At 46.5% G+C, this 23,804-nt stretch overlaps 1 protein-coding gene across 1 annotated transcript in view; it reads right to left on the reverse strand.

Moving 5' to 3' along the window:
* Window positions 1-23,050, reverse strand: part of LOC126101148 (serine protease gd-like) — a 307,270-nt gene extending 284,220 nt beyond the window's left edge. The window contains exon 1 of the mRNA XM_049911840.1: window positions 22,990-23,050. Coding sequence (XP_049767797.1) covers window positions 22,990-23,015 — 26 coding nt within the window. The 5' untranslated portion in view covers window positions 23,016-23,050. The remainder of the gene's footprint in view (window positions 1-22,989) is intronic.
* Between the last annotated feature and the right edge of the window lie 754 nt (window positions 23,051-23,804).

Raw genomic sequence — 23,804 nt, forward strand, 5'->3', positions numbered from 1 at the left:
CCAACAGGTATCGTATGCTCTCTCCAGATCAAAAAATATTGCTACTGTTTGGCGTTTCCGGAGAAAATTATTCATGATATAAGTGGAGAGAGCAACAAGATGGTCAACTGCAGAACGATGCTTTCGGAATCCGCATTGGGCAGGTGTTAAAAGACTGCGGGATTCCAGCCACCAAGCTAAACAGGAATTCACCATACGCTCCAAAACCTTACAGACACTACTCGTGAGAGAAATGGGGCGATAGCTAGAGGGGAGATGTTTGTCCTTTCCAGGTTTCGGAACAGGAACGACGATAGCTTCCCGCCATCGTCTGGGAAAAGTACTGTCGGTCCAAATTCGATTATAAAGGCGAAGGAGGTAACGCAGACTATGGGTTGATAATTGCAGCAACATTTGGATGTGGATACCATCCGGTCCTGGGCCGGAGGAGCGAGAAGAAAAGAGTGCATGTTGGAGTTCCCGCATGGAGAAAACAGTATTGTAGCTTTCGCGATTGTGAGAGGAGAAAGCAAGAGGTCGCACTTCCGCTGCACGTTTCTTCGGGAGAAACGCTGGCGGGTAATTTGAAGAGCTCGAAATCTCAGCAAAGTGCTGACCCAATGAGTTAGAAATTGCGACGGGGTCCACTAATGTATCATGCGCGACAGTGAGCCCAGAGACCAGGGAGAAACTAGGCGCGCCTGAGAACCGTCGAAGCCGACTCCAAACTTCCGAGGAGGGTGTGAAGGTGTTAAATGAGCTAATAAAGAATTTCCAGCTTGCCTTCTTGCTATCACGGATGACACGACGGCATCGCGCTCGGAACTGCTTATAGCGGATACAGTTGGCCAAAGTAGGATGGTGGCGGAAAATGCGGAGAGCACGTCGCCGCTCACGTATTGCGTCACGGCATGCCTCGTTCCACCAAGGAACTGGGGGGCGCCGGGGCAATTCGGAGGTGCGAGGTATTGAACGTTCCGCAGCTGGAAGAATAACGTCTGCAATATGAGTGACCTCATCGTCGACGCTAGGAAAGTGACGGTCATCGAATGTCGCTAGAGACGAAAAAAGTGTCCAATCGGCTTGGGCGAACTTCCAGTGTCGCGGGCGCATATATGGCAGTTGGGGCTGCAATCGAAGGACATATGGAAAGTGGTCACTCGAGTGTGTATCAGCAAGGGCGAACCATTCGAAGCGCCGAGCTAGCGGAACAGTACCGACCGAAAGGTCCAAATGAGAGAAATTTGTCGTGGAGGCAGACAAAAATGTAGAGTCCCCAGTGTTCAGGCAAACAATATCCGCTTGGTGGAAGACGTCTATCAATAGTGAGCCATGTGGACAAGGATGTGGAGATCCCCAAAGCGGGTGGTGGGCATTGAAGTCCCCAGCCAGCAAATAGGGGGATGGAAGCTGACCAAGAAGATGAAGGAGATCAGCTCGTGCCATTGGTGTCGACGAGGGAATGTATACAGTACAAAGAGAGAAGGTGTATCCAGAAAGGAAAAGACGGACAGTGACAGCTTGGAAGGAAGTGTTTAAGTGGATTGGGTGATAATGGAGAGTATCATGGAGAAGAATCATGAGTCCTCCATGGGCTGGAGTGCCTTCAACAGAGGGGAGATCATATTGGACGAACTGAAAATGAGGGAGAACAAAGTGGTCATGAGGACGCAGCTTTGTTTCCTGAAGATAGAAGATCACTGACGAGTAGGATCGTAAGAGGATCGACAATTCATCCCGATTGGCTCGAATGCCGCGGATATTCCAATGGATAATGGACATAGGGTGGACAGAAAATGGAAGAATGTGACCAAGGTCGCCGTCAACACAACGACTGCTCAGAGCTTGCGACCGACAGCGTGGAATGGCATTCAGCCGAAGGCAGAAGATCCTGATCCATAGGTTGTTCAGGAGCAGCTCCTGCCACCAGCGATCGGCGGGTTGATCGGCCGCCAGTAGTGCGCCTCGGCGACACAGAAGACGGCCGAGGGCAGCTACCGCCAGGTGGTGCTGTGGATGAGACACGCCGTGGCGGAGAAGGAGAGGAACTGGGTTTCTTATTAGCCTTCTTGGAAACAGGATGTTTAGATGAAGGAGGAACTGATGGTTGTGAAGTTGGGGTACGTAAAAATTCTTCACGAGTAGGCTCTTTTTTGGAAGTCGGGATGTCTGACTTTGGGGCTCGAGATTTAGCAGAACCTGATGAAGGGTGAGCCACAGAGTGAGGAGGCGAAAGTGGGGAGGTTGAACGGGCGATCTTTGTGCTGGCCGATCTGACGACTGTGGCACTAAAGGTGAGATCACAAGACTGCGTGGCCGCCTCCTTTGTTGGCTGAGGAGAGGCAAGGACAATGCTGTATTTACCTGTCTGAGGCACAGTGGGCTTTCGACTGGCGAATAATTTTCGAGCAGCAAAGGTCGACACCTTTTCCTTCACTCTGATGTCCTGAATGAGCTTTTCGTCTTTAAAAATGGGGCAATCTCTAGAGGAAGCAGCGTGGTCACTCATACAGTTGATGCAATGAGGGGTTGGAGGCGGACAAGCACCCTCATGGGCATCCTTGCCACACGTAACACATTTGGCCGAATTGGAACAGGACTGGCTGGTATGATTGAACCGCTGACACCGATAGCAATGCGTAGGGTTTGGGATGTAAGGGCGAACGGAAATTATCTCATAGCCCGCATTTATTTTCGATGGGAGTTGAACTCCGTCAAATGTCAAGAAGACAGTACAGGTTGGAACGACGTTCATGTCAACCCTTCTCATGACTCGATGAACAGCCGTTACACCCTGGTCAGACAGGTAGTGTTGAATTTCCTCGTCGGACAATCCGTTGAGGGAGCGTTTTTTTCTTCTTTTTTTTTGTGGTTTTAAGGCGCACAACTTCAATGGTCATTAGCGCCCTGACGACGTTAAGAATGCACCGCGAGGCACAAGTTTAAAACAACAACGAAAAGGGAAAACACGATAAAAGACAGACTGACAGGCATAGGATTAAAAAACAGCATCATCAAATGTCCTTAGTCAGGTTTGTCAAATTGATAAAACGAAGAACACGAGCAGCTGCTCGTGGGTCATCCGCTAAAACGGCATCTAAAGTACATGGCAGGTTAAGATCGAGACGCAGTGCGTTAAAATCCGGACACGACATTAAAATGTGGCGGACCGTCAGCAATTGCCCACATGGGCAGAACAGCGCAGGCGCAGCCGTCAGCAGATGGCGATGGCTGAACCGGCAGTGTCCAATTCTTAACCGGGCCAAAACTACCTCCTCCCGCCAAGAAGGGCGTGAGGAGGACGTCCAAGCTACGGGAAGAGGTTTCAAGGCCCGAAGCTTGTTGGCTGTAAGGGCAGCCCAATCGGCATGCCACAGTGATAAAATGCGCCGACAAGTAACCCTGCTAAAATCTGACGAAGGGACACAACAAGAAGCTGTCCGAGGCTTAAGGACCGCAGCCTTGGCCGCGGCATCTGCAGCTTTGTTCCCAGGGATACCGACATGGCCAGGGACCCACATAAAGCTAACCGGAGAACCGACGTCCACCAGCTGCCGAAGAGAGCGTTGGATCCGGTGCACGAAAGGGTGAACCGGATACGGATCACTGAGGCTCTGGATGGCGCTCAGGGAATCGGAGCAGATGACATAAGCAGAATGTCGGTGGCGGCAGATGTAAAGAACAGCCTGGTATATAGCAAAGAGCTCAGCTGTGAAGACTGAACAATGGCCATGGAGCCGGTATTTGAAACTTTGTGCCCCGACAATAAAAGAACACCCGACCCCGTCATTGGTATTAGAGCCATCTGTATAAATGAAAGTCATATTGATCAACTTCGAACGAAGTTCCAGAAAACGGGAGTGGTAGACCGAACCGGGGGTAACCTCTTTTGGGAGCGAGCTGAGGTCAAGGTGAACGCGGACCTGAGCCTGGAGCCAAGGTGGCGTGTGGCTCTCTCCCACTCGAAAGGTTGCAGGGAGTGAAAAATTAAGGTGTTGAAGGAGGCGACGAAAGCGAACTCCAGGGGGTAGCAGGGCAGAGACATACAACCCGTATTGACGGTCGAGAGAGTCGTCAAAAAAGGAACGATAAGACGGGTGGTCAGGCATTGACAGTAGCCGACAGGCATACCGACAAAGCAGTATATCGCGCCGGTAGGTGAGTGGCAATTCGCCAGCGTCAGCATGAAGACTCTCTACGGGATTAGTATAAAATGCTCCGATCTCAAGCCGTAAACACCGATGTTGTATGGAGTTGAGGTGGCGTAAGATGGATGGCCGTGCAGAGGAGTATACGAAGCACCCATAATCCAGCTTGGAGCGGACGATCGACCGATATAGACGAAGTAGGACGGTTCGATCCGCTCCCCACGACATACCACTGAAAACACGGAGGACATTTAAAGAACGGGTACAACGGGCGGCCAAATATGACACATGTGGAGACCAGCTAAGTTTCCTGTCAAATGTAAGGCCTAAAAATTTGGTTGTCTCCACGATTGGGAGAGCAACGGGACCGAGTCGTAAGGACGGTGGGAGAAACTCTTTGTAGCGCCAGAAGTTAATACAGACCGTCTTCTCGGCAGAAAAACGGAAGCCATTGGCGACACTCCAGGAGTAAAGACGGTCAAGAGAACGCTGAAGACAGCGCTCCAAGACTCGTGTACACTGCGCGCTGCAATAGATGGTAAAATCGTCCACGAAAAGGGAGCCTGATACATCAGCTGGGAGACAATCCATTATTGGATTGATCGCGATGGCGAAGAGAGCGACGCTCAAAATTGAGCCCTGTGGCACCCCATTCTCCTGGCGAAAGGTGTCTGACAGGACAGGACCCACACGTACCCTGAACTGTCGATCCATTAAAAAGGAACGAATAAAAAGAGGGAGGCGACCGCGAAGGCCCCATGTATACATGGTGCGGAGAATGCCCGCCCTCCAACAGGTGTCGTAAGCCTTTTCCAAATCAAAGAACACAGCCGCGGTCGGGCGCTTCCGCAAGAAGTTATTCATAATGAAGGTCGACAAGGTAACCAGATGGTCAACAGCAGAGCGGCGCCTACGAAATCCACATTGTACATTGGTAAGTAGGCGTCGAGATTCGAGCAGCCAAACCAATCGAGAGTTAACCATTCGCTCCATCACTTTACAGACACAGCTGGTAAGCGAGATGGGTCGATAACTGGAAGGCAAGTGCTTGTCCTTCCCCGGCTTAGGAATCGGGACAACAATAGACTCGCGCCAGCATGTGGGAACATGTCCCTCAATCCAGATGCGATTGTATGTACGAAGAAGAAAACCTTTACCCGCAGGAGAAAGGTTCTTCAGCATCTGAATATGAATAGAATCAGGCCCTGGAGCGGAGGACCGTGATCGGCCAGGTGCGTTTTCGAGTTCCCGCATGGTGAATGGGGCATTATAACTTTCACGATTCGAGGAGCGGAAGCTAGGTGGCCTAGCCTCCTCTGCCTGTTTGCGGGGGAGGAAGGCAGGGTGGTAATGAGCGGAGCTCGAAACCTCTGCGAAAAAGCGGCCGAAGGCATTGGAGACATCCTCAGGGGCCACAAGGACGTCATTCGCGACCGTCAAGCCAGAAACTGGGGAGTGGACCTTAGTGCCAGATAGCCGGCGCAGGCTACCCCAGACAACAGAAGAAGGAGTAAAACTGTTGAAGGTGCTTGTGAAAGCAGCCCAGCTGGCTTTCTTGCTTTCTTTAATAATACGACGACACTGTGCACATAATCAATTATAATTGACACAATTCGCCACTGTAGGGTGGCGTTTAAAGGTGCGTAAAGCACGTCGACGAGCACGTAAAGCGTCTCTACATGCTGCGGACCACCAGGGGACCGGTACGCAACGTGGAGAAGAAGTAGGGTGAGGGATGGAATATTCAGCAGCAGCGAGAATGACTTCCGTGAGGTGTGCGACCTGACGATCGCAGCTTGGGAAGGTTTGATCCTGAAAGGTCGCCCTGGAAGAGAAGAGCCCCCAGTCTGCCTTGGAGATGGTCCAACTAGAGGAGCACGGAGAGGGGGTATGCTGCAGGAGATGGATAACACACGGGAAGTGGTCGCTCGAATATGTATCAGAAAGTGCATACCACTCAAACCGGCGTGCAAGTTGGGGAGTACATATAGAGAGGTCTAAATGGGAATAGGTGTGAGATGTGTCCGAAAGAAAAGTAGGGGCGCCAGTATTGAGGCAGACAAGATTGAACTGGTTGAAAAGGTCTGCTAACAAGGAACCCCTCGGGCAGGATGCTGGAGAGCCCCAAAGGGGATGGTGGGCATTGAAGTCTCCAGTTAACAAAAATGGTACAGGGAGCTGAGCAATAAGTTGCATCATGTCTGCCCTGGTAAAGGCAGATGACGATGGAGTGTAAACAGTACAAAAGGAAAACGTAAAAGTGGGGAGAGTAATGCGGATGGCAACTGCCTGCAGGCCGGTGTTCAACGTGATGGGATCGTAGTAAATATCATCCCGGACCAGCAACATAACCCCTCCATGAGCTGGGATACCTACCACAGGGGGTAGGTCAAACGCACAGAGGTGTAGTGAGCCAAGGCAATTTGATCGCATGGGCGTAGCTTCGTTTCCTGGAGGGCTACGACGAGCGGACGGTGCAAGCGGAGCAGCAACTTCAAGTCCTCTCGGTTGGAGCGAATGCTGCGAATATTCCAGTGAATAAGTGCCATCGTAAGAAAAGGAAGATGAAAGAAGGGGTCACCTCGAAGGCCGCTTAGGGCCTGGCTTCGAGCGAGCACTGCCGCCGCTATCAGTAGGCGGACAGTCATCGTCCATTGGGTCTATAGGTTCATCGGCCATCTTGGGAGGATGGCCGGGAGGGGGAGCTTCCTCCGCCGGTGAACGGCCAGATGTTCGGCTACCAGCGGTGCGGCCAGGCGAAACGGATGACGGCCTGGGGCGGCAACCGCTGGGTGGCGCAGGAGAAGAAATGCGCCGTGGCGGAGAAGGAGAACTGTGCTTCCTATGAGCCTTCTTGGAAGGACGTTTGGTGGAAGTACCGGTCGAAGGCTGGGAGGTCGAGGTACGTAGGAAATCTGCACGGGATGGTTCCTTCTTGAAGGCCCGTGCATCTGACTTCGGGGTCTTCGTCTTAGCAGAAGCTGATGAAGGGGCTGGTGTCTGTGGGGTGATGGGAGGAAGAGGAGACGTCGACCGCGCGATCTTAGCACTGGTCGAACGGACGACCGTGGTGCTGAAGGTCAGATCGCATGTCTGGGTTGCCACCTCCGTGGTAGTCTGAGGAGAGGCGAGGACAGTACCGTATTTCCCCGCTGGGAGCAGCGTGGGCTTCCTACTAGCCAATAGCTTGCGAGCAGCCGAGGTGGACACTTTCTCTTTGACCCGAATTTCTTGGATACAGCGTTCTTCCTTATAGACAGGACAGTCGCGGGAGGATGCGGCATGGTCACCCTGACAGTTCACACAACGAGGAGACGGAGGTGGACAGTCACCCTCATGGGCATCCCTGCCACAAGTGACACATTTAGCCGCATTGGAACAAGACTGGCGAGTATGATTGAAACGCTGACACTGGTAGCAGCGCGTAGGTGTCGGGACATAGGGGCGAACAGAAATAACCTCGTAGCCCGCCTTGATGCGCGATGGCAGCTTAACACTATCAAAGGTCAAGAAAAGTGTCCGGGTCGGTACAAGGTCATTGTTGACCTTTTTCATGACCCTATGGACAGCTGTCACGCCCTGCTCAGCGAAGAAAGATTGAATCTCCTCGTCAGTCAATCAGTCGAGGGAGCTAGTATAGACTACAGCACGAGACGAATTCAAAGTTCGGTGGGCCTCCACCCAGACAGGGAACGTGTACAGGAGTGTGGCCCGAAGCAGTTTTTGTGCCTGAAAGGCACTCTCAGTTTCTAGTAATAAGGTACCGTTACGCAACCTGGTACAAGATTTGACAGATCTGGCTATGGCATCTACGCCCTTCTGGATAACGAAAGGGTTGACAGAGGAAAAATCCTTTCCGTCCTCAGATCGAGAAACGACGAGGAACTGTGGGGCAGGCGGTAGTACTTTTGTCACTGGTGGCTGGTCACGTTTCCGTTTTTGGGCAGAAGTCGAGAGAGATGGAGTGGAATCCATTGCGGAGGAATCCCCCATGATTGCCAGCGTCTCCGATGGCGCGCTCCTTCCTTGTGGGGACCCTCTCAGAGGGCACTCCCGCCTTAGGTGAATGTTTACACCTCAGGTCACACCTCCCGAGAAACAGACGGAGGGACCAATCGGCATGGTCAGAAGGTATCAGCTCAGGCAATCACCCCTCCCCGGGCCTGGCCTTTACCAGGGGGTACGCGTGTGCCTTACATGTCTACCCAGGGCGGGGAATTACGCGTTACCCCGTCACCGGCTACGCGTGCGAACGCGTGGGTCGGCCTTCAGGCACGCACAGGGAGGAAGGAAGAAGAGGAAAAAGAAGAGAGAGAGGGAGAAAGAGGACAGACTGTCTCAAACGCCGAGGCGGAGACCAGAGAAGACAAGGAGAAGAAGGCAATGAGAAGGCAAGGAGAAGAAGGCAATGAGAAGGCAAGGAGAAGAAGGCAATGAGAAGGCAAGGAGAAGTCAAGGGAAAGAGTAAGGAAGACAGCGACGTGGAGAAGAGCAAAGAAAGGAACCAACAAAAGGAAGGAAGAAACGAGAAGTGAAAAACCAAAAAGACCACAATTATAGGTCGTGGAACCGTCCGTCTCCGGACGCAGGCGCTAACTACCCCCGGGAGGGGGATGGACTCCTTTTAGTCGCCTCTTACGACAGGCAGGAATACCTCGGGCCTATTCTAATCCCCGGACCCGCAGGGAGGTTGAGGGAGCGTGTATAAACGACCCCATGTGACGAATTTAAAGTGTGGTGCGCTTCCACCTGGACAGGGAAGGTGTGGAGCAGTGAAGTACGCAGCAATTTTTGTGCCTGGAGGGCACTGACTGTTTCTAATAACAAGGTGCCATTTCGTAATCTGGAACAAGACTTTACATGACCTGCAACTGCATCGACACCTTTCTGCATAATGAAAGGGTTGACCGTGGAGAAGTCGTGACCTTCGTCAGACCAAGAAACAACAAGAAACTGTGGCAACAATGGAAGAACTGTCTGTGGCTGAGACTCATTGAACTTACGCTTGTGATCAGACAGAGTAGAAGATGAGGAAACCATTGCGGAAAAATCCCCCACAATTACCGGCGTCTCCATTGGCGCGCTCCTTCCTTGTGGGGGCCCCTCTCTGAGGGCACTCCCGCGTTAGGTGATTGTTCACATCTCAGGTCACACCTCCCAAGAAACGGACAGAGGGACCAATCGGCACTTTCGGAAGGTATCAGCTCAGATAATCACCCCTCCCTGGGCCTGGCCGTTACCAGGGGGTACGTACGTGTCCTACCTGTCTACCCGGGGCGGGGAATTACGCGTTACACCGTCACCGGCTACGCACGAAAATGCGTGGGTCGGCCTTCAGACACGCACAGGGAGGAAGAAAGAGAAAGGGAAAACAAAGAAAGGGAAAACAAAGAAAGGGAAAGGAAGGAAGAGAGGTCTCAAACGCCGCAGCGGAGAAAAGGGTAAAGAGAAGAGGTAAGGAAAAGAGAAGGACAAAGGAAGGATGAAGACATACAAGCAGAGAAGGCGAAGAATGCGGTACAGTTACGAGCGTCCGTTTCCGGACGTAGGCACAAACCATACTCCCAGAGGGGGAGAAAGGGAAGGAAAGAGCCAGAGGTGAGGGGAGGAGGGGCGAAGATGGGGGAGGGGGAAGGATGCGGAAAAGGAAGGTATGCAGCCCAGAAAGGAAGGAGGGCCACATTAGCTCGGGGTCACGTGCTTGCTACGCATGTATCCACAAAAGAGTTGTGGACCCCCTGGGGGTGAATGTCATGGAGAATATTACGCATGGTCATCTGGCTTACCCTGTACTGGCGGGTCAACTGCCTACGACTGACACAGCTGTCACCTTTCACAGCGCTGATCACATTTTTCTCCAAGCTTTGTCCGAACATTTCTGGTACGTCCTTCATGATTTCCTGATTCCTGAAACAACACTGTCTCAGACAAATGGCGAAACACTGATGCAGACATTGAATGTTGTAGTAGTAGTTGGTGGGGATAAGTCTTCCGATAAAACCTAGCTGGCCACCACCCGTTGCCATTTACCTTTCCATTAGTAAACACCATGTCAGCAAGCTCTCGCTTCGAATACGGAACCATTGCGCACAACGCTGTATCACGTTCAATACAAGGTGAGTCAGCAAGAGAAGTTAGTCGGGCACAACATTACGAATTACTATGGTAGCAGATGGTGCTAGGGCATGACCTGTAAGGAACAGTACCACCCCTAGGAGGCAACCATGCATACTATAACTGTGACTGCATGCTACACTGCGTATTAGAATACAGCCTCTGTAACAAAATATGATTGAATAAATGGTATCTAGCATGGAAACCATTCATTTTCAAACATAAGTTCATTAGATCTTTTTTGTTTTGTATCCCCTCATCGATCAATCCCTAGCATTTGTACATGGTGGAAAAAAAAAATCACCCTTTATAATGGCACAGGGGATTTAAGAATATGTTTAAAATCTCTGATTTTATTACAAAGTACTGAGCGGATATTAAAATTCATAAAAGTTGACAATTTTGATTGTTTTCTCCAGTAATGTCTAGAAAGAAGAAGTCAAAAAAATTGAAAGTAACATAAAAAATAGAAACGTTAAACTTTCCAATGTACTATGTGCATAGCTAGTGCTAAGCCTGGATATAAGAGGAAGTGATCATCTTTTTACTAAATGGTTGTCTAAAGTTACGTTGTGCAGGACGCGACAGTTGGCTGCGACTGCGACGCTGCCCCCTCCTCTTTTCCCACCCTGGCAGACGGCGACACAGCCGCAAGACGACTGGAGTCGTCGCTGTTTCCCAAGCTCCGGTCGGCGGCGGCGGATTCAAATACATAAGAAAAATAAGAATTCCGATTTTCTTGCTGTAAAAAATACTGTATGTTAATGCAACAAAGTTACATCGGCTCCCAGAGTTAGTTTTTCGATACAGATTCTCCTTTTACTTTAAAAAATTGAAAAGTATCTCTTCCGGTTTTGCGTGTTTTTTTCGCTGTATATTACTTCTCTATCAATTGTGAGGAAAGTAAAAGGCACAAAAAATTGATGTTTGCGTATCTTACAGTTTCACATCACAACTTGATAATGAGGTGTCTATTTTTCCGATATTCGTCACAGTTATCCCGATACTTAATTTACAAGTAACCTACTGCATAAAATTTTAGTTGTGTACAGTGAAAAATGTGGTCGCTGGCTACTTTACGTATGGTTTACGTTAGGTCATACATCGTTGCCGATGAAAAGAAGCTAACATATCGAAATTATTTTTAAATTTGAGATCAGAATGATATCGAACTCCGTTACCGAGATTTGGGCTCATATATCTCCGGGAGCGACTAGCCGCCAGTTCTGTCGACGTGCAACGAGAATCGTGTGGTCATCACACGATAGAGAATGCATTTGTTTTGTTTCGCTGACGCATTTGGACCTAATGAAACCATTTTATGTCATATTTCCCCGGTATGAGTTACTAATATTTCTCCATATGCTCTTGACAATTTCATTTAAAATGCCACGAAATGTAGGTTTCTTAAACGCAAGTGATCAAGCAGAACCCATTTTCGTGGTTTTGCTGAGGCATCTGAACCTGTTCCAAGTTTTCTTTCTCGTTTATTTCTCTGATACGAGTCCCGAATATTCCTCCATCTGTTTTTGCACATTTCACCTAAAATTCCAATGAAAGGTAAGTTTATTAACAAAAAGCGCACGCTTGCGTCATTGCATTGTTTGAAGTTCTTGACAACAAGATAGGGTTACACCTTAAACATCTCTAGAATTTTCATTCTGAACGTCTACAGTATACACTGGCAGAAATGTGGAAGAAATAATGTCCGTGCTTGTTCGCAAAATTTCCCCAAATTATACTTGTCAGTTTCTCCCATGCAGAAACTTTTGGAACAAGCTAAGGCAACTTTCATAGCCGACTGAGTCTTTATTCCCATCCAAATGAACTTCCATATTCTTATATTCTGACAGCATACATCGTTATGGATGACATGAACATTTAATCTTGCCAAGCTGCACTCAAAAGATGACTCCAGGATTTACAAAAGACGAATTTCAATTGTGAACTGTGTCAGAAGGGCCTTGTAAAACAGTAGTGCACTTTTGGCACAAGTTTTTTGAGCACCATCTTCTACCCATGAATTGAAGTGAATGTGACAAATTACTTATTGCAGCATACTGTTTGCGCAATCTGTTGAGAAACGCCTTCCTCAAAAACGAGCATCTATTGATTACAGAAAGCTGTACAACAATCTGGTGGTGGTTTTTCACAACTAGAAGGTATCATCAAGACACCAATCTACCGTTTACTTTCAAAGTGAAGGTATTGTAAAATGTAACTTTCTCGTTGTACTTTAGATTGTTCATTTTATAATGTACTTGCCGTTTTCAATTTTTATCGTCACAAAAAAGAGTAATGCGAAAATTGACCTTCAAGTTCATCATTCTAATTCTACATCTGCATGGATTATACTGATTTTCATAACAGGCCTGAAAAATTTGCATTAATGGGAAAATATTATATATTTCACTCACCTGCCAGTTTCAACTGTACACCAATTTCTTCCCAAATTCTGTCTCTAAACATAGTGTCTCTATATTTAGGGTTCTTCAAATCGTAAAGGCAAGGATGTTGCGAGACCAGCGCACAGAGAATCACATCCTATGAGTGGCTCATTTCAGTTTTCCTTGACTGGCTCGACATCTTTCTGGCAGCCGTACGTCTTTGTGTCGTCCGACTTCCGTCGCAACACTGCTCACTGGTGCTGTGCTGCGGCAGCTGCCGCAGCAGTCGCGCGTCGCATCCCAAACTCTAACTGTGCATGCGCCAGCAAGCAACTTCTGACGTCACGTAGCGACCCGTCGCAGTCGCTAGTGTGCGTCGCGTCTTGGACAACGTACCTTAAGCCTGTCCCACCGTTGCGGCTACATTTGTCGGTCGAGGAACTAAAGGTTCGAATGTTTGAGCTCTGAAATACCACACTGGCGTCAGAGTCGCGAAGCCCACTTTCGGGAAGCCCAGGACACATTCGAACAGGAGATGCTACAAGTTGTGGAATGAACAGAACTCCAGACATTTGCTCCCATCAGCCCCCTTGCGAAATGCAAGGTTACAGTGTATGTATGGTGACCAATAGCACTTGCCGCAAATTATTAGGTACATGGCACAGAAAAGTAAAGCATCTAAGCATCTTACACAACACAAAAATACCCTCATTAATGCATTTACAGTAATTCGAAGAACAGCAACTTTCCCTTTCATCAAAGAAGTGGCGTCATGAAGAGCGACCAGCCACAACACAGGTGCTAGATTCTGTGTGTGCAGCATATACAGATAATCAGTGTGAGCCTGGAATTTTCGGTTTACATCAGGGGAGGAAATTAGTGAGAACCAGTGAGTCTGCTACTGCTAAGGATCATTTACTGCTTTAAACCGGATTCACACAGGGCGTGAACTCATTTTTTTAAATACTATCAACCTCCTGCTGGCAATAACAGATTGAAATCAGATCTTGGCAGACTACCAGCTTTCGCTGTAGCATGCTGCCACATGACATCGCAGTCCTGCCGACGTCAAGATGTTCCTGTAAGGAGTACTGGACGTGACTAGACGCTACCACCACTTACCGTTGATGGTTTTTATATTGTCACCGACACATTAAGTACAATGTGTAATAATTCAACACACTATTGCGAGCAGATCGAAGCCAGTTTACCAGCGATTCTGAAAACCTTTGCTCTCTTCTCTGGGCTCATGGCCAGAAACATTTGGTGCCTTGTCTTCTTCCCGTAGTGCTTTTAGGAGAAGCTGCATTGTCAAACGGATGTTAGGTCTGCTCGTCGTCATGTCTACTGGACTTGTTGGCTGGCGTTAACAGCAGGTACCATCGTATTGTCGTACCAGCCACTGCGTAGCACTACTACTCCCCCAGAAGGCGGCTTCATCCAGGCGTGACTACAGCAAACAGGTGTTTCAAATATGGCGCCGGCTCATGTGCAAATGTAGGCTTTCAGACATCAGTGTGTTGCAGCCTACGTGAATCTTCGCGAGATAGCGGGTGTCAGATCAGAAATGAGCTCCGTATACTCGCTTCACTAGCGAGTGATTCCTACGACGTCACCTCCAAAATCGCCGTCTCCATGTGCTCGGACGACTCGATTCGTGTGTATCTGCCGCTGCCCATTTATAACCCTTGTAGACAGGAGAGAGAGAGTACACGAGATCGCTAGCATAATCATGTACTGACGGCATTGCCAGTAGATACGCAACCGTTGGTCATGCAACTGTTATACAGTGTTTCTTTTTTTTTTTTCTTTTTTAAACTTGAGACAACTAAATATCTCGGAAGTGACACTTGGTACGAAAACCATATTGTAGGCGAAAAGTTAGTATTAGTTGTAACGTTGTTGCTTTAAATTGAGGTGTAAGTGGTGCTGATGTTCACGACCATAAAAGTGGGTTAAAAGCTGTGAGCTGTCTGGGGAAGTTAAACTTGCATTACTGAGCAACTGTTTCACCATGTATCCAGTCTAGCTTACCAAATTCCCAACCAGACTAACATTAATTATAATCTTTTAATAGTCATACGACCACCGGTGATATATATATATATATAAGAGAATTTAAGTAAAAAGAAATAAATCAGTTTATACTTGGAAATTTATTTTAACATTGATGATTGAAATTTCAGCATATTAAACTTGAGTTATAACTAAGCTGGTGCCTTATTTAGGATTGTGGAAAATGTGAGTTTGTAATCTTACGGAACACATCAAATACGGAGCCAAGATTGGGAGACTGCATACAACACTGCATTCATAAAATAACACACGAAGAACGTTGTTACACACGCAAGAGGAAATTAACCACAACCAACCGATTCAATTTTCACCCAAAGAAGTTACGTTCGTAGCACAATCCTGTCCGTCATGTAATTACGACACACTGGTATACTCAATTCATACTAACTCTGTGAAATCTTCCCGAAAAGAATAGCTGAGGGCTACTTTGATGATTACACCATATGCTTCACGTGGTACTGGTATCACAAAGTACACCCCACGTTGGTTGAACATAAAGAATAGTTGCTATATTGAAAAATATTGTTAAGACGAGACGTTATAATCTCACGCACATTCGCATTTAAGATTGATGAACTTAGAGTTACTGATCAACACGTGGTTCCACATTACTCACAAAGTAGTGACAAAGCAACTACCGGAATATATTCTGAACTTCGCACTCGAATTACACTGCGCTGCAATTTAAGATAACATTAGATATTTTAGAGCTAAACCTGAAATAAAGGTGATTAAATTTTCAGTTAGGCTGAACTTAAGAAATCCATTGTCCTACGGACTTAGCAGACACGCGCTTAGATCTTACCACTTCAGACGCTCGCCGCGGACAGACTGCCCTGGTCCCTTCCTGAGGGTGGCTCACAAATACAAACGGAAGTGGCCAGAGGGGCAGCTTCCTATACCAACATGACAAGGGACGGACAGGACCATACTAAGAATAGAAACCTCTTTGCTTTTAGAAAGCGTAGCTACCTGTTCCGACGTTCGTCCTACTGTTCTCTAGCAGACAGGCTTGTCTGCTACCCTCAAGCATGCAACTAAAAATACATTTGCTCATTCATCCTCTCACACAGAAGGGAAGGGGGATGACAATATCTTATCATATACAGTATATAAAAGAAAACGGATGTAGGTTCCGTATGAGACTGTGTGACATGAATTACATATAAACTGTGTTTTAAAGTGTAGTAGTGTGACAGATCGTTCTTGTTTATGTGTAAAAGTAACATGTTCCACTACTCAGTCTCCTCCCAGATAGTCAGAAACGCCACAGTAAATTTAGAAGAGGAATTTATGCCGTAAATGACAACAGATTTAGGAAATTAACATGAAAGGAATCCAACAGAGACCTTTCATAGTAAAGGGCACATCTGCTGCAACTAGCTACCTCCTACCCACCCCTCCTGCATGGGCAGGGTTTGTTCTGTATTTTCAAATGGGCACCCGCCATTTTAATGGATATTAGGATTCCACGCCAAAAAGTAAGTACGGTTTACTCAAACCATTCTTTTCCGTTCGTTGTAGATGGTGCTGTAATCGACAAATACTGAGCTCACATGTTTTTGCAAGAACCGATTCATTTGATAGCTACATTTACTTTAGTGTTGTAAATTTGATTGTACAGTACAATACGATTAGCCGTTTCAATGTCTGGTTAGAAATTACGTTCTGCGTGATATAGGAACAACGACGCCGATGCACAGTTTTCTGTTCCCATAGGGGTGCTTGACATCAGTGAGTTCCCTTGCATCCCACCATTAGTGTTCTTCATTTCTCTGAGTCGCCTTGCCTCTCACCATTGAGGTGCTTGATTTCGGTGAGTATCCTTGTCAGGTGCGTCTGGCATTATCACTTTCATGGACATTTTACCTTATTACAAACTTTTGCTTTGTATTCCGCCAGTACGACCAGCTCGAGAGTTACGGCTGCTGGATGGAATCACACACAGAAATCAACAACCTGCTGGCGGGTACTCACCACAATCAATCCCACAGGGACCAAAAACGTACGCTACCATTCAAGTAGTTTATGTGCGACAAATGTCAATGCACAGCCATATTCTTTGCACTGTAAGATCACATTTGAAACTCTCAACGTTTGAACATTAATATCAATGGTCAGAACACAAAGGTTTACATTTGCGTCTTAAATGAAATCTAGAATCAAGTGCGTTGGTTCTCAATTCCAAAAAGAGGCACACTTCATATTTATTGATTACAGCGCCATCTACCACGAATGGGAAACAACGGTTCGAGTAAATCGTTCGTATTTTTTGATGCAGATTCCGCATACGCAATAAAAATGGGGGGAGGGGGTTCCCATTTGGAAATACAAAGTTGATACCGCCCACACACGAGGGGTTGTTAGGAGGTGGCCAGTTATGCCACAAATAGATGTACCCTTTACTAATATTAACTTTTCACCTGGATGTGTTATTTTCTAGATACTTAGTTGTCCCAAGTTAAAACAAAAACCCTATACAACAACACAATAACCGGTTAGCAGAGATCGTTATATAGAGAGAATTTATAACAATTACCGTGACATACATACACTTTCGAGCTGTTGCCGAACCTGAGGACTGTACAGCAAAACGTGACATGAGGATGAACTGCATTCTCTAAATGTTCATTAATTATTAAAATAAATTTACACCAGTCTTCGAAAAAGTTGTAGAAATGAATGGTAATCTATACAACCTGTTGATCCAGCCACGCAAGTTGCCATAACCAAAACAATGTCGAAACAGCGCGTTTTTCGGTCGCAGAGATACAACAGTGACTTTTCTCTGTGACCAGTTTTCGTTTGGCGCAGCACATACGTTTTGACATGTTGGAAGTGGAATTAACAAGAATACGACGGCTTTGTCTGCATAGGACGAAATTTCTAAGCTTTCCCTTTGAAACGTAGACTACAGTGGGAGTTGATGACCACGCTGTTTAGCGCCCGAAAACCTCAAACCACACACACACACTAGACTACAGCGTTGAACTTATTCCAGACATCACGTTCACAATTCTATACAATGCATCACTTGATTTTCGTCTTATACCATCACCCATCTCACAAAACACAACTTCGTTATGGCCATATGACCCAGACAATGTCCGCCCCCGGTAGTTGAGTGGTCAGCGTGACAATGTCAATCCTAAGGGCCCGGGTTCGATTTCCGGCTGGGTCGGAGATTTTCTCCGCTTAGGGACTGGGTGTTGTGTTGTCCCAATCATCATCATTTCATCCCCATCGACGTGCAAATCGCTGAAGTGGCGTCAAATCGAAAGACTTGCACCAGGCGAACGGTCTACCCGGCGGGCGGCCCTCGTCACACGACATTATTATTATCTAGGCAATCGGTCATTCGGCCTTGTCAACGCTACTTTACAACAGCAAGACTATAGTCTGATTAAAATTACTTGATAGTTGACACATCACGTGTTGATGGTGTCTTCCTCCAAACAGAGCGCTCAACGTCACGCCAGAATTGACTGCCGTTGCGAAACTGTCACAACAAACTGTCAGTTCACTTCCAATGCCTCATCTGGCTCTTTTCGTTGTTGTGTATGGATCCCGAATCCTGGGTCCGGACCTTCTAATCACATTTCGTCACACATGGTAAACACACCCAAAACAACACGCATAAAACGATGACATCGAAATAATGCACATTTCTTGCACACCACTAGCCAAAGACCAAGACGTGATTCGGCTTCCATATTCAGTTATTATCATCACAGAGATCGGCTTCATACATGGCGTGAACCCGAACGTTGTGAAGGCAGCAAATAATCGTTGCAATTGGTTCTAACAGGTTTCTATGTATTTCTTTTTTTTTTTTCTAATTTTGACCTTTTGTCGCATCATTTTCATCATCGTATTGACTTTTCTTAATTTCTGTTATTCTTGTTCCTATCAATCATTTTTCGTTTGGAATCTGCCTGTGTCGCCTATAACCTGTAAATGAGTTCCAGTCACGACTGTTAATCAGTCAGCATCGCGTCGGCTCGCGTTACGAAAGCGAGGTTTTAGAGTTTGCTGTTAGCTCTGAAACTGAATTTTTTCTGACTTGAATTTGCTCGTACGGCTCAGCCTTAATTGCCGTGAGCAATGCGAGCGAGATTAATACACTGAAGAGCCAAAGAAACTGGTACACCTGCATGTTATCGTGTAGGTCTCCACGAGCACACACAAGCGCTGCGACATGACGTGGCATAGACTCTACTAATGTCTGAAGCAGTTCTGGAGGGAACTGACACCATGAATCCTCCAAGGCTGTCCATACATAAATCAGTAGGAGTACGAGAGAATGGAGATCTCTTCTGAACAGCACGTTGCAAGACATCCCAGATATGCTCAATGATGTTCATGTCTAGGGAGTTTGGTGGCCAACGGAAGTGTTTAAAACCAGAAGAGTGTTCCTGGAGCCCCTCTGTAGCAATTCTGGACGTGTGGGATGTCACATTGTCCTGCTGGAATTGCGCAAGTCCGTCGAAATGCACAATGGGTATGAATGGATGCAAATGATCAGACAGGATGCTCACGTACGTATCACCTGTGAGAGTCGTAACTAGATATATCAGGGGTCCTATATCACTCCAACTGTTCACATCCCCACACCATTTCAGAGCCTCCACCAACTTGAACAATCCCCTTCTGACATGTTGGAGATTTGCTGTTTTAGCGAATTCCTAATATTCACGGTACACTCGTGAAATTGTCGTACGGGAAAACCCTACTTCACCGCTACCTCGGAGATGCTGTGTCCCATTCCTCGTGCGCCGACTACAACACCATGTTCAAACACTCTTAAATCTTGACAACCTGCCATTGTAGCAACAGTAACCGATCTAATAAATGCGCCAGACACTTGTTTTATATAGGCGTTGCCGACCGCAGCGCCATATTCTGCGTCTTTACATATCTCTATTTGAATATGCATGACTATACCAGTTTGCTTGGCACTTCATTGTATTTCCGTCGCAACACTGTAGCTCCATTGTACGAAATCCGTAATTCTTGTCAGGTCAGTAGCAGCGTTCCACAGTAGTTACGTAACGGAATATGAAGACTACGAAACAAAAAGGTCGCGACGTGAAAATGTGTCGATGTTTTACAAATGAAGTGACATTCCGACTTCTAACATAGGTCCAGATGAGGGGGAACGCAGATTTCGGTTGGAGGCGAATAACTTTGAGTAATAACATCTTTCTGTAAAAATGGTTGCGTGATTGCTTTCTAATGCAGATGTAACGCATGTAAAAACAAAACTCTATTATTTCGAATTTAATCCACTGTAGATGATTTAACGTAAAGGGAGAAGCGCACCTAGAGCACAAATAAATATAAACTGCAGCAATAAAAAAGCGTGTCAAGTTATAAAAGAAAGAAGAATGAGTCGTTATGACTCAACATTCCTGCCACTTTCTGACAGTTAACGTAGGAAGACTGTTGATGAATTTTCGTGTCACCTGAAGATGTTCGTTTCGAATGAAACCGCTCGTGGCGCCATAAACGTTGGTGAAATACAGGTTGGTGACATTAACTTTTTCACTCATTCAACCATGAAAGCACAAAGCAGTCAATATTATTTATATATTTTCTGCAGAAAATGACCGCACCTACAAACTGGTTACAGATTGTACAGGAGTCTGAGCAGCAGGCAGAGTATTTTGATTTACGAAATAAATGACAGGAAGTCCTCACTGACGTGTACATTGGAGGATACCGAAGTATCGTATTCTTCAAAATATCCTTAAGATGTGTTGCGCACAGAGATAGGTATCATTAGCTGAGACAGCCGTTTCCATGCACCGCAGTTACAGAAAACAAAAAAAAAAAAGAAAAACGACTGATATCCAACAATCACGCTCACAAAGGTTCACGACCTATGCGACCAAACAAAACGATTAGGGATTCTGGTCAAGGAAATCACGCACAATATCGAAGTGTGTGTGGCACCGTTGACTCTCGCGAGTAACAAGGGCTTCAGTACCCAGCAACTGTGGGAGCAGATCTCGGATGAACTACGTGAGACAGGGCACTATTAGGTGATCATGTGGAACTACGGCCCACAAGTTGACGGAGAATGGATAGCTGCTAACGAACAAAGGCCAAATGGTGACTTTTTCCTTCACTGAAAACACGGTTATTTCGGCAGTTATTAACACGATCACAATGTAAGGGCACATATAAATGAAAAAAATGTATTTACGAACACTGGTTTCTCATCTCAAAAAACTCAATTTAGGGTCCTGTGCGCCTGTGTAACTTCTGTTCTAAACGTTTGATGCAGTAGGAGTTGTCACCATGATGGTACAATTAATGTTTGCTGCCAGAAGGTCACCGAGCGACATTAAATTCACATTATATGTCCCACTTCCTTGTACTACTTCGTGGAAGAGTGAACCGTACAATGATCCTGGCTAACCCACAGGATTCTCATACCAGTAGTAGTGGTGAAATATTCAGAGATCTATGCAGAACCATACAAAAACCTACACACACACACGCACACACACACGCGCACGCACACACACAAACACACAAATAATAAGATGTTTATTTTTATTCCATATCCATGGTTGCAGCTCTTTTATATAAAGTAATTGCTTTGAGGCGAGCAGCATTTGAGGGTATGGAAGCAATGGTTCAAATGGCTCTGAGCACTATGGGACTTAACATCTTTGGTCATCAGTCCCCTAGAACTTAGAACTACTTAAAACTACCTAACCCAAGGACATCACACACATCCATGCCCGAGGCAGGATTCGAACTTGCGACCGGAGCGATCGCGCAGTTCCAGACCGTAGCGCCTAGAACCGCACGGCCAATCCGGCCTGCAAAGTATGTGTCGAACCGAAACTCGAACTCGGGACCTTTGCCTTTCCTGGGCAAGTGCTCTACCAACTGAGCTACCCAAGCACGACTCACACCCCGGTATGGAAGAGTTGGAGAGATGATGGGAGGGGGAAGGGGATGATGGTTGATGGGCAGTGGCCACAGATCTACTCATTGAGAGCCAATAGAAATGTTTAAAGACTCCTACATTCTTAGATACTTTTCAATGAAGTGTAACCTTCGTCAGTGCGATATAGTTTGTTTCAATACTTTGAGATAGAACGTGACACAGAAAAAGTTCTTACAATGTCGGCATTTTGGATGTAAATGAAACACATCCGTGTTCTGAATTCTTTACTTGTTTTCAGCGCTACACTAGCTAGCCCCAACAGTTGCACTGGTCACAATTTCTACGTAAGTTGTAACTCTGAATAATCTAATAAAATTATTGAACTATTAACGCTTTCAATATAATGTAGAGAATAAACATAATGCTTACAATTAAGTTAAAAATGTCCGCTTCCAATTTCAGCAGATTAGGTTTCGAGTTCAGTTTCAATTTATTGGCATTCGGTTTGTGTCCATGTCGCCACCTCATTAGTGGAAAGACGATACGACTGTGTTTGACGGGACTTTCGTGTCAGTAATGACGATACGAATCAAGGCCAACATAGCACCCAATCCCAAAGCGGATAAAATCTCCGACTCGGCCGGTAATCGAACCCAGGCCCCTTTGCTTAGCAATCTACTGCGCTGACATAAGTTTCTAGTTTGCTGTTTACTTCGTGAGTCTTACAGTTTTGCATTTTCTTCTTCTGGGATTTGAGGTTTAGGCTAAATTAAATTTGTTCAGATTTTGCTATTGTCTTATACAAATGTAGCAGTTTTTCCTTAATTATCGGAAATGCTAATTCTGTTGATGGACAGCACTATAAACGAACATTTCTTTGTGAGGATATGATACGCTTAACAACAATCTTATTTCTTTATAGAAGAGCGATGGAAGATAGTGGTTTAATTTTCTGTCACCAATCGAAGGAACACAATCTACAACCAGTCATGAGATTGACTCCTGAATGAATGAATGGCCGTGACGTAGCAGAAAGTACTACCGGTTTTATCACTATAGTGAGTAATCTGTAATTTTCATTTGATGTTTGGCGTGACTCGCAGAAACTGAATGTGAAAAACCACGAAACAAGTACATTGACACATTAATCGTAAGCTCTAAGAAATAAAGTTCAATGTTGCCATTCGAGACTTAGAAACACATACAGCCAATTTGCAGAAACGTCACACTAATTCGAAAAACTAAGCAGTAACGCAACGGACAACCAGACATTGCAGCTGGAATGAGTGAACTGTTAGCAAGTGAAATTAGATGAAGCTGTTATTTTTGTATCGTTTGCTACAGGCTGCGGTGTTTACTTATTGCCAGCACCGAGACTTACCAGACCGAGTCGTCCAGAAACCGCATGCTGCTCGACTTGCAGAGATGTCCGTGCTAGTTCTACCCGTGCCGGTTGCCGCACTGAACTACGAACACCTGTTGCTGATGCTACATGTGCTCCAGCCGCCACACAGAGCCGCGCAGCGGTGCTACCGGAAACTAACCTTGTTCCGCGGCTTCCCCGTAGATTCCCCGCCACTGTACTTTCTGATCCCCGCGTTTCACTAACGTCAGACTGAGACGTTCGGAGGGGCGTATTCTGGCTTCCCGTTATGAATTCACGCAGTCAGCGACACCTGCTGTGACGTCACTGAGGAGAAACGGCGTCAAATCGGATACTGTCAGTTAAGGTCCCTACGCACGTTCCAACCGACAGACCAAACTACCGAGAAACTGGATGTGTGTAGGCGTTGCGACCCACCGGAAAAAGAACGTTCCTTGCCGTGATATCGGGCGGGTAGGACCACCCGACAGCCGATACTTACACCACTCCAACGAACAAATTGCGCCTTGAGTAGTGCTGTCGTTCCCGCGGCCGCTGGGCCCAGGCCAAGACGAGCGATTAGGCCCCATTCAACATTTAGTAACACAATTTTATTGTAATTTTAAAGAAGGTGATTTAAAATGAGGAACTTCGGGGAATATTGGATGTTTGGTTTGTGGGGCGCTCAACCGTGCGGTCATCACCCAGTCCCCGGCCAGAGGGGAGTATTAGAGATACATAAAAATGCTCATTGGAACGAAATACAGGGTGGTCCAAAAGTCTTGAAACACCCTCACAAAATTCAAATGGAGTAGCAAACAAGGAAACAATGT

Source organism: Schistocerca cancellata, chromosome 9 (genome assembly GCF_023864275.1).
Source record: "Schistocerca cancellata isolate TAMUIC-IGC-003103 chromosome 9, iqSchCanc2.1, whole genome shotgun sequence".
Classification (NCBI taxonomy): domain Eukaryota; kingdom Metazoa; phylum Arthropoda; class Insecta; order Orthoptera; family Acrididae; genus Schistocerca; species Schistocerca cancellata.